Source organism: Mastomys coucha, unplaced genomic scaffold, assembly GCF_008632895.1.
Source record: "Mastomys coucha isolate ucsf_1 unplaced genomic scaffold, UCSF_Mcou_1 pScaffold7, whole genome shotgun sequence".
Lineage (NCBI taxonomy): Eukaryota > Metazoa > Chordata > Mammalia > Rodentia > Muridae > Mastomys > Mastomys coucha.
In genome coordinates, this window is record NW_022196913.1 from 43031926 (window position 1) to 43048180 (window position 16255).

General features: G+C 42.6%; 1 protein-coding gene across 1 annotated transcript; it reads right to left on the minus strand.

The window, feature by feature from the left end:
* Positions 1-710: 710 nt before the first annotated feature.
* Positions 711-14237, minus strand: Eef1e1 (eukaryotic translation elongation factor 1 epsilon 1). Its single transcript, XM_031359116.1, has 4 exons — positions 14050-14237; positions 11521-11721; positions 10511-10606; positions 711-1336 (listed from the first exon to the last, which is right to left on the minus strand). The coding sequence occupies exons 1-4, from the start codon at positions 14134-14136 to the stop codon at positions 1196-1198; spliced, it is 525 nt and encodes a 174-aa protein (XP_031214976.1). The 5' UTR covers positions 14137-14237; the 3' UTR covers positions 711-1195.
* Between the last annotated feature and the right edge of the window lie 2018 nt (positions 14238-16255).

Here is a 16255-nt window from a genome sequence, read left to right on the forward strand (position 1 = left end):
AGTGCTCTCTTCTCATTCTGACTTAATGCAGTGAGGTGTAGAAGGGAGGCTTTTTGCTCTGCTTAAAAATCATGAGCTCAGTGATAAGACAGGACTCATCCCAAGTGCTGAATATTTCCAAACGTCTTGCCTCCTCCCTGGAACTTTGAGTCATACTGCCTAGGGTCCCCTCCCTTCCCTGTCTCTCCCAGTGCTGGGGACTGAACACAGGACCTAGTGCATGCTAGGCAACCACTCTATCACTGAGTTACACCCTGGCCCTTCACTGTTTTCTTAAATCCCAGTTTCCCTGTGTAGTCTAGGCTGGCCCTGGAGTGGTCTGTTCCCACTCAGTCACATCATGGCTGGGTTACAGGCACGTAAGGCCATGATATACCTGCCTGAGCCCTCCTCTCTTATTTGGAAAGATGGCTCTCTAGCTCTCAGTAACCTATTAGTACTAAACCAGTGAGAGTTACAGCATGAACAGAGCCATGGTCAACAGTGTCCCTGTTCTTCTTGGCACTGCAGTGGCAGACTCTCAGTGCTTGCTGGCTTTTGGTTGAGATGAGAGGGTGAAGCCCAGTTTCTTACATCACTACATCTTTCAATATGCCTAAAAAGGCAGCATTAGCTCAAGAAAAATGCATTTAATTCCCTGGCAGAGAGTGATTCAATGATTCGTTTCCCCTTAGCAAATACTTAATACAGGAAAGATAACAAACAAAAGCTGAGTTTTAAAGCCATATTTACTAGCTCACATAAATATTTCAAGAACAAATATATCTATCTTCCCTTTCTGATTCCTCAACATAATTTGTCACAGACTTTAGTAAATAAACTACAATAAATATCTAAGATAAAAATGAATTTTAAAAACACAAAAAAAGTAAACAGCCAGATGTGAACCAACAGCATTTCTTTTTTAAAGTTGAGCCACTGATTTGCAACTGTTTCCAAAATTAACTTTGCCCATAAGAACAAGATTTGTAATTTGAACGTGATTTGTTTGGATAACAGCTGAATTTTTACATTAAAAAATTACAAAGCCTCAACTAAGGGACAAATAAAACATCCAGACTTGAGTTTTCACTTTAAAAAGTCTACCAACATTAACAAAGAAACAATGATGTTGTCATATTAATTTACATTAGTACCACAGTCCAAAATACATTTCCATTACACTTCTATTCTGGCCACTGCACAGTGGAGGCTTCTAGCGGGAGATAGCATACAGTCTGTTCTTGATGAAGACAACACTAGACAGATGTTGCCTGATGTCTGGGTAATGTTGAATGTGACAAAACCAGCGAGACACATTGAGATATTTCTCCTTTTCTTGAACTGTCAGGTCAACCTAAGTAGAGATTAAAAACACAACATATAATATTCGCTGTACATGAGCAAAGCTGTCGGCAGTAGGCAGTGACTGACAGAAACTGAAAAACACCCAATCCCCAAGTCTTCAAAGCCAACATATTTATACTGAAGTGAAAGCTGCAGACAGTTGTGATAGCAATATATTTGCTTAATATTTTAATGTGCAGTTCAGAACCAGATGTGCTTTCTAAGAAAATATCAAGCTTTTCATAAGTATGAAAACTGACATTAATACAGAATTTAAAGGCCCAAAGGGGTTTTCACTTTACTGAAAAAAATAGAGATAAGAGTTTTTAAAAGACTAAGATATAATTCTTCCTCTGGTTTCTTAGTAAACCTCCAAAATGAGTTTTTGTCATCTACCATACTTAACAAGGGAACATTATATTAATAAAAAGAAAAATATGTATATATAGAGAGGGAGAAAGACAGACAAAGAGAAAAAGAAACAGGCAATTACTGCTTTCTTTCTTAAATTCAGAGGGAGACACCACCCTCAAAGACAGTAATTTGCTTAGGTTTAAGTGCTTAGGTTTAAGGTTATTAAACAAAGTTTAATAAAAGAAAAGGCTCTGTCTAGTGACACATGATTGGAAGAATGGCTGATTAAATGCACAGCACACCTCCCTCTCTGGGCAGTAAAAATTCTGTGCTTTAGTGGGTGCAGCAGTGGTTCACAATACTCAGTATCTCCCACACAACGGCAGAAGCACTTATGCCCCTGGGATCAGATTCCAAAGTAGGTGGTGACTCAAGATTTTTCTCTAAGGCAAATTTTAGGATTAAGTTGTTCAGTAAAGAAGCCACGCAAGGAATTACAGTTTAGACCTTTCACCAGTGGTTAACTCAACATTTATCGAAAGGACACTCGAATCTCTATAACACAAAGAAAATAAAAACAAAACCAGCTTGGGCCCCACAAGTCCCACACCCAAGGAGGTCTGCATGCCTGCACATGCTTTAGCGAGGTGACATCCCAGGCTGTGTGTAGGTGTGCCTATAGGCAATACCTGCCATGTCACAGGACCTAGCAAGTGAAGGTCAAACTAGTGTGCAATAACTTCTAGAACACATAACACTAATAACAAATGCACAAATATTGTATTTGTCAACTTATTTAAGTTGTCCAGAGTCTCATTGCTATGTTACATAGGCATGTGAGCTTCACACACCAGAGTCTAGCCGCTGTAACAATGATAAAAATGCACTGACCTTGTTTCAAGAGGAGTAGGTCTATGACTAGTTGTCAAATAGAACAAATTCATCACATGGAGATTATAATCCCTAAGTATTACTCAAGAAGATTGAGCAAGAAAGTCTTTTTTAGTTTAAAGACTTTTTTTTTTTAAAGAAGTATTTGTTTTATATATATTAGTACACTGTAGCTGTCTCCAGACACACCAGAAGATGACATCAAATCCCATTACAGATGGTTATGAGCCACCATGTGGTGCTAGATTTGAACTCAGGACCTCTGGAAGAGCAGTCGGTGCTCTTAACCACTGAGCCATCTCTCTAGCCCACAATTTTTTTTTTAAGATTCATTTATTTTATATATATGAGTATACCATTGTTCTCTTCAGACACACCAGAAAAGGCATCAGATCCCATTACAGATGGTTGTGAGCCACCATGTAGTTGCTGGGAATTGAACTCAGGACCTCTGGAAGAGCAGTCGGTGCTCTTAACAGCTAACCCATCTCTCCAACCCTGCCCACAAATTTTTATTACAAGAGAATTTAGTTTTCACACATTCCTGATTTTCAGGTTTGAAATAGAAGCAGCACCTGATACATTTACACAGAAAGGATGAGGTAGTCACTTGTGGGACCTAGTCTGCACTCAGAAAACACCTTGTAAATGAACTAATATATATATATTTTTACTCTACCAATATGTTACAAGTATCATTCACTTCAAGACTTCAAGAGAAGATTGGGTTTTTGTTTGCTCTTTTTGCTGCTGTTTGGTTGGTGTAAGGACTGAATATGGAGCTTGACATGGCAGGCTAGTGTTTTCCACTGAGTTGCCTCTAAGTCCCCTAAATCCAAGGTTTTATAAAGTTTAGGGATAGGGGTGTAGCTCAGTGGCAGAATGCACTCCTGTCTAGCTGGCCTAGGTTCCCTTCCCAGAAACAACTATAAAATGAAAGAACAAACAATGGCCTTCTTAGAATTTTAGAAATATTTCATTACAACAATACTTGATAACATAGCAATTTCCCTGGAGTTATTTTTCAGGACAAACTAAAGTACCGAGTACCATATTTCCAAACAGTAAGGTAGGAATAATTATTTGTCATCAGCCTGCACACTGAATCAGGTGAAAAGGAGTATATGTATTTAATATTTATATTGTGAAACATTTACTAACACACAGAACTAATATTTGTTGCTACCTAGGCCTATTATTTAAAAGAATAACTGAAGACAAAAACCAAAATAAATATTCTCCAATCTACAAACTTCACACTTGTAGTCTCTAAGGACTATAGTCCAACCTAAAGATAAAATAATTTTTATTCTCATAGCTTCTAAATCTCCTAATAGTTTTCAAAATAATCCAACAATTTTTGGATCGTAGTCTATGGCATAGTAGTCTCAGTTGTCTTAAGCTAATGTCCTTTGACAGGTTAGACCTGAGTCTGAGAAAATGATGACTGAACTTGGCACATAACCTCTGTTATTTATTTTTTTGGTAAATATTTTGCACATTACATTACTGTCAACAAACTAAGCAAGAGACACTTCTCTTTACCAAACTACTTTTAGAAATGTTCTGATGTGATGATCCTTGGGCTATTTCATGTTTAACGCTGGCTTTCCAACATCCCCTCCTAGTTACTTTACTTTTTTTCCCAAGGAGGAAGACAGTGCAAACACTGCTTCCTGCTTCTCACGGTCTAGACACCAGTGTCTATCTGGTGGTGCTGGCTCATTCTCCTACTTCACTCACTTTTGTTTATGCTGGAACTCAGTACTTACTGCAAACCTTAAAGCCAAACAGATAACATTCTGACTTGCTTATTTTCCAGTAAGACATGTGGACACACTCCAGTCTGCTCTCTGCAGCCTGGCTCTAGTGCTGGCTTCATCCTCCCAGTGGCACTAGGCTGTCTCAGGACAGTCGGGATGGATGGTCAGTGTTCCTGGGGCCGTTTCATAGCTGTCTCTTTCCCTTCTACTTTTTAACGACTCCATGTTCCACTAGTGCTCCAGGCTCGGGACAAACGAATTTCAGCTCAGAACAATCTTACAGGTCAGCCATAGCATTAAAAAGGATTCTAACACTCTCAAGGCTTACTGGGAAAGCAATCATCGGTCACTAGTGTTGGAATCAATGCAAACAGTAATGAGCACTGTAGACCTGATCCCAGAACTTCCCAGCCACAGCTGTAACACTGGGCTTCCAGTAGGAACCATCTAAGGATGATTTCATGATCCAAAGGTTCCTGTGTTGATCAGAGTAAGGATATAGCAACATCAGAAGGTAAGTGAAGGGATGCAGGACTGGGGGAAAGCGAGCAAAGCTGGAAAAGCCGACGAACACACACAACCAGGTGGTCAAGTCACACTTCGCACCTCTGCACACAAACCCACTATCTAGCAGACAATTACCCAGATACAATTAACAAAAATGTCACTAAACACCATGATGCAACCCTGTCACCTGGAAGGTTCTGGTTTATGAGGCCTACTACTTAAGAAGGTTTTTCTGCCTATGGATACCTTGCCTGTTCTTTGACTGGCAGAAGATACACACTTTGACTTGTACAAACCCAAAGCAATGGTCAAAGAAATTTAGGAATTATTCTATTCAATGTTGCTTTGAAAATGATAACTATAAGCCAGGTGATGGTGTGCCTGCTTTAATCCCAGCTCTTGAGAGGCAGGAGACAGACAGGTCTCTGGGTTCAAGGCTAGCCAGTCTATAGAGCAAGTTCTAGGATAGCAAGGACTACACAGAGAAGTCATCTCAAAAAAAAAAATCATAATTTTAATCACAACAGTTACTACATGTATAAAAGGCACATATTCCAGAATAGAAAATATAAGTAGGTATAAATGGGTAACAACTAAGAAAACCCAGATTTTCATATTCTAAACTGAGGGAAACAGTTTAAGTTTCCTGAAAGCCAAGGCCTTCCAAGTTGCCTGGCTCATAGCTGAGTAAGTGCAGCTGGAGCTAGGAGGACTCTGTACTATACAATATGACTGTACTCGCTGCTCAGCTGGAGCTAGGAGGACTCTGTACTATGGAATGTGACTACTGTACTCGCGGCTCAGCTAGAGCTAGGAGGACTCTGTACCACAGAATATGACTGTACTCACTGCTCTGGGAGAGGAGTATTGTGAAGGTTCTCTCATGATCTGCACTGAGCTAGCGAGGAAACACAGGCACAGAAGAAAGAGTTCCATACACTTTACTATCATCTTCAGCTTGAATTGGGAGACATCTTCCTTCTTAACCACAGGAAGCCAGTCCCTAGCACTCTGCAGACCATCACTAGCTTAGCCACCTCACATTTCTCCCAGCACTAAGCTTTCAGTATTAAGTAACACCAAAGTATCCCCACCGCAGCCTCGTCCAGGACAAGCCAGGCTCCCCAAGCTCAGAGACAGTATGTCTGCCACCAGGAGAGGCTTAGACACCTTAGCAGCAAATCCTCTTTACCTTGAGGCTTTTTTTGTTTTGAAATGAGGTAAGCTGTGCCATGTCATCATTCTAAGTTCAAAAGCTACTAAGACAGACTGAACATAGGATGGAATAAAAAGAGGCTGCTGGGGATTCATGTTTCAGCTCTGATGAAGCTTTCTTCACATGTAAATATACTAAAGAACACAACTAAAGGCTTTATTACTGTAGACGCAAACAGGAACACACACGGTACAGGATACCCAGTCCCACAAGCTTGCACCTGGATAAGCCAGGAGGGACTACGGAATAAGACACCTGCTTCCCTGTTCCTTGGCTTTGTGTAATGAGTCCTGTTCCTTCCAAGCTCAGACCATTCACCCACTACATTTCACTCTACTAGCAGCAGCTTTCTTTCACAGCAGACATGCTGCTTTCTGATGAGGAATGATATGGCCAATCTACACGTTAGAAATATTGGCAGCCGATATAGAAACTTTATATACCGATGACAAATTACTTGGCTAGTCAAGGACAATCATATTCTGTACATAATTGTCAGAAATCTTTTTCTGGTATCACCTGACCATTTAAGTGATCAAATTATATTCTGATCAGAAATCAGTACTTGGTTCCATTTTCTCTATTTTGTTATTTTTATGTAAAACAGCCTATCCAATGAGTTTAGTAGTCCTTGAAAATAAAGGTTAATATTCCTTTTATGTCCCTCTCAATTACAGAATACTGGGCATGCACAGGAGGCTCTGAATAATTTTAAACATATAGTAGGGAGTGCTGTGCTAAGCTAATCAACTAAGCCACTCCAATATTCCATATATTTGGTGTTATGGAAGCCTGACTGCACCCTTTGGAGAAAACAAGACCTCCTTTGTCCTGTATCTCATTATATAGTTCTGGCTAGCCTTGAACTTGTGGCAACCCTAGTGCCTCAGTTTTCCAAGTGCTGGGATTATAGGTGTATGCCACCACACCCAACTTGAGGAATAACTGTTAATAAAATCAAGTAAATCCAAACTGAGAAGCATGGCTTAAGTGAAGGACTAACAATACAACAACTCCACAGTGTCTGCAGGAGGCTGGGGCTATCCAATCCCATGTAGGTGCTGGAGTAAGTGCATATTACACTGTAGGGGAGAAGCATGGCTTAAGTGGAGGTCTAGCAGTACAACAACTCCTCAGTGTCTGCAGGAGGCTGGGGGTATCCAATCCCATGTAGGCAGTGGAGTATGCTATGCTCTAGTGGTGAGGGAAGGACGGGGAGGTCTGTGCCTATGCAGTGCAAATGTGAATTGCTCCAGTATCTCTGTTCTGTGATTGGCTCAGGCTGGTAATGAGGAACTGGCCAATGTAGAGGGCAGAACCTAACACCACTGCTTCTTACTCTGGTAGCTTATAACCTACAAAGGGCTACTCTAAGACACTTAAGAAAGATCAGCCTTGGTCCATGCAAACATATCTACACATGTATATATATCCTATCCCTTGAACAGTATATAAAAATGTTCAAAACACGCATTTGCTATTAAGGAAGCCTGACTATATAAGATATGATGGGAATTATGCCAGACAGAAAAGAAATTTCTACATCTATGACGTAAGCAGTTTTTGACAGAGATTTTCAAATAGCAGTTACAGTACAAGCAAAAGAAATTCAAGCTGAAGGAAGTCTTCCATAAGGGTCAGAGATGGAAGAGAGCATTTCAAAATGCTTCAGAAGTCTGAGACAGACCTCAGAAAGGAGAGCTGGAGCAGAGACAGATGTCTATGAGGACCAGCATGCATCAGAGAAGAGCAATCCAAAGACATGGGGTAGGAAAAGCACAGTAACCAGCAGGCTTCAGGGTGCTATAGCTCAGGCAATGCATCAGGGACACAGCCAGCAAGAGTGGCAGGAACCAGAGGAAAGCGCTTCCGGGCTGACAAAGTGCACTTGCATGGGATTCAGGAACTACTGAATTACTGAGAAGGTAAAAGCTAGACCTTAAGAAAGACTGGCCTACTGGCCATCAGGCTCAGCTCAGACAGCCCATCTCATTTGTATCTTCTTTATATGGACTGGACACAATAAAACTACCGATGATCAGGCAAGTCCCTCAGGATCCCAGGAAAAATGAGATAGGTATGAGAGTATCTGGCAAGTGGAAACCCTGGCCCTGACTGGGTACGTGGAGAGGAGAGTACAGAAAAATGTCATGAGGTCTTCTGTCACAATGGAAGAAAGAGGTGATGGTGTGAGCAGTTGATTTTTTTTTTAAAGATTTATTTGTTTAATGTATTCACCATTGCTCTCTTCAGACACACCAGAAGAGCGCATCAGACCCTACTGCAGATGTGGTCACCATGTGGTTGCTGGGAATTGAACTCAGGACCTCTGGAAGAACAGTCAGTGCTCTTAACCACTGAGCTATCTCTCCAACCCAGAGAGATTCTTTAAAGCAGAGAAAAAGGTCTAAGAAGGCATGACACACTGACTGGGCTCCGGACTTGAGCCTCTCACTTAGTTATAAGATACAACTGACTTCACTGGGGCTCAGCTAACAGCGCCTACCTCAAGAATAGTGCAAGGAGTGATGAGCTGACACATGTACAGAATAAAGAACACCAGGAAGAAAACAGGGAGTGTCTCATTGTAAAAAAAACTTGGACAACCTAGGACTGAAAATGTAGAGAGTAGCCAAGTACTTAGAGGATAAATATGAAGGAATGAGAGAAAGAAGAAAACAAAGTTTGGGAGATGACCCAGAAAGGACTGACATGGAAGGGAGATGAGGTAAGAGACTAGAAAATTCCCTTCTTGTAGAGGAATTTTAATCCAGGAACATGGCTGCTCTGGCAAGAGATCACATCCAAAGACCTTCTGGGTCTATGATCTGGCTGAAATGGCACACTTTTAATCTCCCTGGTTGGAATACAAAAATGCCTTTAGTACACACTATTCTAAACAATGGTTTGTAGGAGAAAGCAGCCATGCTTGAAAGTGACCTCTGTCTGAGGTATAGACAAAATGATGAATCAGAGAAAGATTTGACAGAATGAGTCAGAGCTAGGATCCACCAACTCTCCAGAGAACAGCACAGTAAAGAGAGGCTACTTAGGAGAGCAGCAGAGGAAGAGGGCGACTTAAGAGGCAGTACAGAAAGGGAGGAGACACATGCACACACACAGAAGGGGTGGGGGGGGGAGACTGATTGACTGATTGATTGATTTACCAGGACAGTTTTACAGACAGGCTGCAGGTGAAGCCAGAATGAGCCAGAGAATGAGAACGTACCAGAAAATTAGAACATATTGCTATGGGCTGGAGAAATGGTTCAATGGTTAAGAGTACTGACTGCTCATCTGAAGGTCCCGAGTTCAAATCCTAGCAACCACATGGTGGCTCACAACCATCCATAATGATATCTGACACCTTGGAGTGTCTGAAGACAGCTACAGTGTACTTACATATAATAAATAAATAAATCTTAAAAGAACATATTGCTATATTTAATTTAAGGCCAAGTAGAGAGACTTAGTCAGAAGCTGAAAGAAGCTAATTTGAATCATTCTGCTTAGAGAGGAGTTTGAGCCAGAATAGCTGAGTTGACCAGCCAGCCAGAGTCCAGAAAGAGCTAGAAAGGGTGAGTTTATTTAGCAGTTATATCTCAGAGGCTGAAACATTCTAGGTCTAGGTTAGCAGACAGAGGCTGGAAGCTGAAGCCTTCAAGGTCCAGGTTGCAGAAAATTAGACTATATGGAGGCTAGAGAGATAAAATGCTCTGGGCTCAGCTTAGGAAGGGCTCTCATCTCAGCACTTCATCTGAGGACATGAAAGCAACATTTATACCTTCTAAGACCTGAAATGGGAGAGAAGGTGGGTAAGGCCTTATAAACAGGTAGGCTGAAGAGGAAGGCTGTGAAGAAGAAAGGCTCTATGGCAAAGTCAGAGGGATAAAGATCTAGAGAGGAAGGAGAGCCGACTAAGTAAGCCTAGCTGCAATTGGAGGGAAAACTTCCTAAGGCTATCAATCTATACTCATACAATTTCTAAAGCAGAGCTCTCTTTGTACACAAAAATGAAGACATTTAACACAGCGGTAACTCTACAGCACAGCAAAGAAGCTGAAGGGAGATGACTGAAGTCAAGCAGAACACGGCAATACTTGATGACAAGGTAAACGAGAGTCATCAAATTAGGTTATGATTAGCAATCAAGACACTTGACTCAAGAGCTTGGGCAGGAAGATGTGCAGAAGATGGGGTACTGGGGGTGGAGGGGATGGTGACAGAGCCAGAGGCAGTAGCTGTGGAGCAAGAATAGAAGCAAAAGCGAAAATGCAGCAGTCAAGAGGAGACAAGAGAGAACAAATCTGCAAATAGACTCTGTGGCAGATGTTGTCTACAGTGCCTTGTTTTGAAATAGCTTTCATTTTTTTTATATGTTGAAATATAATTATGTTTAAAATTCACACTAAAAAAAGTGATTCTGAATATTACAGAAAAAAAAAATACTCACTATAAAGCGGTGGAGCCCGTAGTACAGCAGGATGTCTGCCAGGGTAATGTTATGTCCTGCAAGGTAGACTTTATCCTCAAGATAGGAATTAAGATCCTAGAGGAGAAAAAGTGCTTTGATTTAGAAACAGTAACAATGGAGCTGTTGTGGCCTGTGACTTAAAACATCTAGAAGCCACCCAAAAGAAAAGTACTGAGACTTAATTTCATAGACCTTAACTTTAAGTTGGGTGTGGTGGCTCATATAAGTAATCCCAGAACTTTGGAGGAGGATGAGGCAGGAGGACTGGGGAGAGAAGTGTGAAGAAACCCTTTTGAAAACAAAAAATTGCCAATAACAAAGATTCATTCAAAAATCACAAATTAGATATCTCCAAGAGAAACAACATTCTAAGCACCATCTCTGGCCACGTCAGAGTGCGATGTTTTTGTTCTTACACTGTATAAACCATGCTCGCTCTGGCTGGGGATGGTCCAGTAGGTAAGTGCCTGCACATAGGCACGAGGACCTGAGGTGAGATCCCAGTATCCACATAAAAGCTGGGCACAGTGGTATATGCTTGTGACCCCAATGCTGAGGAGGCAGATACAGGTGCACCCCCAGAGCTCACTGGCCAACCTCTCTGGCTATCAGTGAGCTCTGGGTTTAATAAAGGACCAGTCTCAACCAAACAAGGTGGAGAAAGTAGAGACCCCTGAGGTTGGCCCCTGACCTCCACCTGCAGGTGTATACACACGCACACAAACTATGTAAAATAATGCTCTTGCTAATTTTTTCCAATATAAAAGACTTTGAGTTATTTATTGGTTTTTGATATACATATGTATACTATATATATCTATATAAATATAGTATATATAAATATATACTCACATACAGTGTATATTACATATATATATATATTTTAAACCCTTGGGGAATGGGTAAGAAGGCCACCAAATGAAGATCCCGAGGGGAGGCCTTCTGCTACCTGACTCCTGCAGTACAGCCTACAGAGACAGTCAGGGTACCTTCAGCAGAGTCTGGGCGTCTTCTTTACTGGAGTGCCCGTCTACCCGAGTGATCCTGAACTCTAGCCACTGCTGAACTACTGCCTTTTCTTCTGCAGTGCTCCCCAGCAAGTGCTCCTTGTTAGCTTGCTTGACTAGATGGGTTGCGATGGTACTCAATCCCATTAGGCTTGGACCATTGTTTGTTTGTAGGACCGGAATCTTAAAAAGAAAAGAAATTCTTCAGGAAACAAAAACAGAGACCACCATGATTGTAAACTGTAAGTAAGCACTAAAATCCTCTTATGATACTAAGTTATATATAATGAAAGCTAGGACAGCAGTAGTCATAGGGTCATATGGTCATATACAGCATACTGGGTGTTGTAACTTGCAGTAACACCTACACAAACTGGCCAAACATTACAAAGTAATTCAGAACTGCTGAGTATACAATGAGGAAAACCAGAAACCATAATACTTTATTACGGCGATAGAATCCAGGGCCTTGCACTGAGCTACATCCCTTGCCCTACAAAAGTTTACTTCTTTCTTAAGGGAAGTCTGCAGAGGTTTGAGGAGACTATTCACAGCATGGCCCAGCACCTGGCGTGTCTCTTGCAGCAATACTCTTAACTCATGTCTAAAACTACCACAACAGGGGAGTAGTCGGTCTGAGACACTTCTATCAGCAACCAGATGTTTCCAGCTGGAAGTAATATTTATCACCTCTTCATGAAGCCAGACTTGCTCAGGTTACTCAAAATATCAAGGACTGATCTACACAGTGAGTTCCAGGACAGCCAGAGCTACTTAGTGAGACCCTGTCCCCCCAAAAAACAAAACAAACCTAGCACCACCAAACAAAAAACAAACCATCCAATCAAATATGGGGAGAAAGGAGATGGATGGGAGGTCAGGAGCGCTAGCTGCTCTTCCAGAGGGTCTGGGTTCAGTTGTCAACCATTTATGTAACTCTGAAATGTTATATGTAGGTGTATAAATCTAACATATACAATTCTTAATTCAGGTTTAATTATCAGAAACATTATTTTCACATCAATTTTGGGGTTCCATAGTCTTCAAAGTAATCACTTTGGGGTGGGGGTGGAGTGAAGGGGCAGGCTCTCACTCTGTAGCCCAGGCTGGCCTAGAACTCTTGGTGAGCCACCTTTCTCAGCTTCTCAAGTCCAGATGTGAGCAGCTTCTACCGGGTGGATAAGTAATTTCCTCATGTATTGACATACCATAATTTAATGGATCTCCCTCCTACAGCTGGAGCCTTGGACTGTTCCTTGTAATTACTGGTAATCTTGCTGAGTACCTCTTAACTGCTGGTGTACTGTTAGCTTTTCAACTAATGAAACATGGCGGTTTTGTCTCTATCCTTTGTACTCACAAAAACAGAAACTTTCAACTGGGACTCACTGTGAAATGTTTTAATTAAATGAGACACTAAAACCCAACTCTGAACTTTAAAGTCCTCACATTTTGGTTTCAAGATGAACTTGGGTGTATGCTGTATTGCACTACTCTGTTTTGGGTGGCTCACTGAACCCAAACTTTCTTAATGATTCACCGGTTTTCCACATCTGTCAAAGTCTAATCCCTTGAACACGGACTTCTCACTGAAGCTTAAATCTCACTTCCTCTGGGCCACTCCTCAATGTATTCCTCCCTAGTGCTTGTCATATTGGGCCCTTAATTGCTGGTGACTGTCTCTCACGTCTTGACAATGTTTTCCTAAGCCAAAAGAGGGTATGCAAAGGAAACAGTCTGAGGACAGAGCACATCACCTCTGAGAAGGCTGGCCTTTGCGGCTTACAAAAGGCAAGCCGTTTAACCCTTCTAGATGTCACATTAAGTTAATGTAAACCCCACAATACTGCTACGATTTAGATATTTAACCTGTACCAAAGTGGGGGAAAATAAACATTAGGCAAACAGGAACAAGCCATCTGGATCTGGAATCACCTCCAATACACACTCTATTTTCCCACTACCATTCTTCCTCTAATACAGTCTTCCCACGGCAAATGACTCATTTTCTACACCCTAAGAAATCAGGATCCTTGTATCTCACCAAGCGTTCCACAGCCCCACTCCAGGAAACTTCCTCAATTTTCTGCACAATGCACATCCAAGCTGGTGTGTCGCCAGAAGGAGCAGGACCCTATTCTGTGTTCCCTCTACCAGGCGGCTTCCAGGAATCGATACTGTTCGCCTGGCCAGCCGCCGGAGGGCGAGTCCCCGGCCGCACATCCGCCCCACTCCCCCGACTGCTCTCAGGGTGGTCGCTGAATGAAAGGAAGAGGCATGGCTAACGGCCGCCTACAGGGATCGGGAACCCCCGGCTCTGCCCACGCCTCCACGACCTGGCTTTCTGCTCAGAAGGGATGGTTGACATTTGCCTGCGGTCCAGACCGAGCCACGCGGCCCGCCCCGCACGCACGTGGGGAGTAGAGTCCACTCTTGTGTCCTGGCCGGGTCTTGTAGGCTCCGGGTCACCTCGCCGCCCTGCCCTGCCGCTTTCCTACCTCTGCGCCTCACCTGTCGCTCGCCCTGAGCACTGTACTTATTCCCCGGCTTTAGTCCCAGACTCTTCTCCAGCAGCCTCAGCTCCGCGGCCGCCGCCATCTTCTGGCCCAGCTCCTAGGGGGGCGGAGCCTGAACTGTTAGGGCGTGGATTGAGCAGGAAGTCCGGCCCCCAGAGATGTCGCCCACGATTCGCTGGACGGACGGCAAGCGCGCCTGCGCAGAAGGGGCGGAGTCAACGCAGGAAGAGGGCGGTTCTTAATAAAGGGGAGGGGCTACCAACGTTCTGAGACCGGTGGATTGCTCACTTTAGGCAGGGGAAAGCACTGAGTGCAGACAGTTTCACAGAAGAATGTATCAGAATTTTAAAGAGTGAATCATTGCAATGCTTATAAAACTATTGTAGAACAGAAGAAAAATATAAATACAAAGCATTGATTCCCAAACCCATCAAATAGTTCTCCAAATAAGAAAATTATAGAAAAATCTTAGTTTAAAATATGGATAAGGACCCACTGGTTAACCCAGCAAGGGAACTTAAGATCTGTGGTTGTCTGAATGAAAACACGCCTCCATACTCTCATAGGAGTGTCACTATTAGGAAATGTGACCTTGTTGGAGTAGGTGTGGCCTTGTTGGAGAAAATGTGTCGGTGGGGGTGGGCTTTGAGGCTTCAGTTCCTCAAGCCAGGCCCAGTAGCACTCTTTCTTCTTGCTGCCTGCTGATCCAGATATAAAACTCTTGGCTCCTTCAGCACTTTACCTATCTGTGGCCTCACTATAAGGATAATGAACTAAACTTCTGAACCTATAAGGTAGCCCTAACTAAATATTTTTCTTTATAAGAGTTAATAGTAACTCATGGTGTCTTTTTACAGCAATAGAAATCCTAACTAAGACAAGTCCAATCCTTGTGAATAAGATTTTTATGAATAAGAATGCCCCCCATTGGTAAATACAACAGTGACCAAGACAGAAGTTGATACCAGGGACCAAGGTACTGCTATGACAGGCTTGATGCTGTTTGTTGGGGGAATATGGAAGACTTTGGGACTTGGACTAGAAAAGTGTTTGGATGCTGTAAGTGGAATGTAATGGACCTTCCTAGTAGTAGCATGGAAAACGGTGCTGAGGGTGATTTGAGCTGTGGGAGCCCAGATCAAGAAATTTCAGAGGGGTGTAAGACTCTGCCGAGCCTTAGCTTATTGGGGACCCCCTGAGTGAACCACATGGAGCCTGGATCGATGAAAAAGCAAGAGGATTTTTATTGTTCCAGTGCACTGGGATCGTCCCAGACTCGAAGGAGAGGCGGCGACCCCACACAACTTGTTCAGTGAGCTTTTATACAGTTTTTGAGGGTAGACTTTGGTAACAGCATGAATTGGTTTACTCCCATTTGAGGCTGGCACTGACCTTTTTCGGCTTTGGTGGCCCCAGTAGAGCTGTGGTCTTAATCACCAGAAGGGGGAACCGAAACATTTTTGGTTGTTACTTGCACCTGCCCTGCAGTCCTGTAAAGTCTGTATTGCTGGGACATTCGGGGAAGGGAGTGTACATTCCTGGCAAGGTCTTTCAGTAGCCATCTTATGTTCTCTAAGGTCACAGGGGGGAAGAATATTAGTGAGTGGCCAAGAGACCATTCTTATAATTTTGGCAAAGAATGTAGCTCCTTTATGCCCTTTTCCTAAAAAAAATCTCTGCCGAAGCTAAATTGAAGATTTTGTGTTAATATTGTTGGCAGAGGAGATTTCAAGGTAGCTCAGGATTGACTGTGTTATGCGGTTGTTAGCAATCATAGGTCATACTGAAGCCAATGTATAGTGAAAAGGAGCAAGCTGAGCAAGGAAAAAAAATACAAAAGATACAGATTGGGAAGAAAGGGAGCACCGGAATGTTGGAGCCAAGTCTAGTGCTCAAAGAGATACAAAGTTTAAGGGGAAGCCTGATGCTACCTGGAGTAAAGGGAGTAGTGACTTCAGGCAAGACCCTCACACGGCTAAGTTTCCAATGTGTGAAAGAAATTACACAAAAACTTAAACAGTGATGGAAACCCTAAAGCTGATGCAAACATGTTTGAGTAAGGAGGGCAAGTTCCAGCCTAGCAAGCTGCTGAACCTGGCAGCTTCACTATGTGGTTCTGGCTTTAGAGTCAAGGATATAAGAAAGGGGTGGTGGACTCTTCCTCCTCCATTAAGGAAAGCTGCTGAGGCCAGGCATGTGTC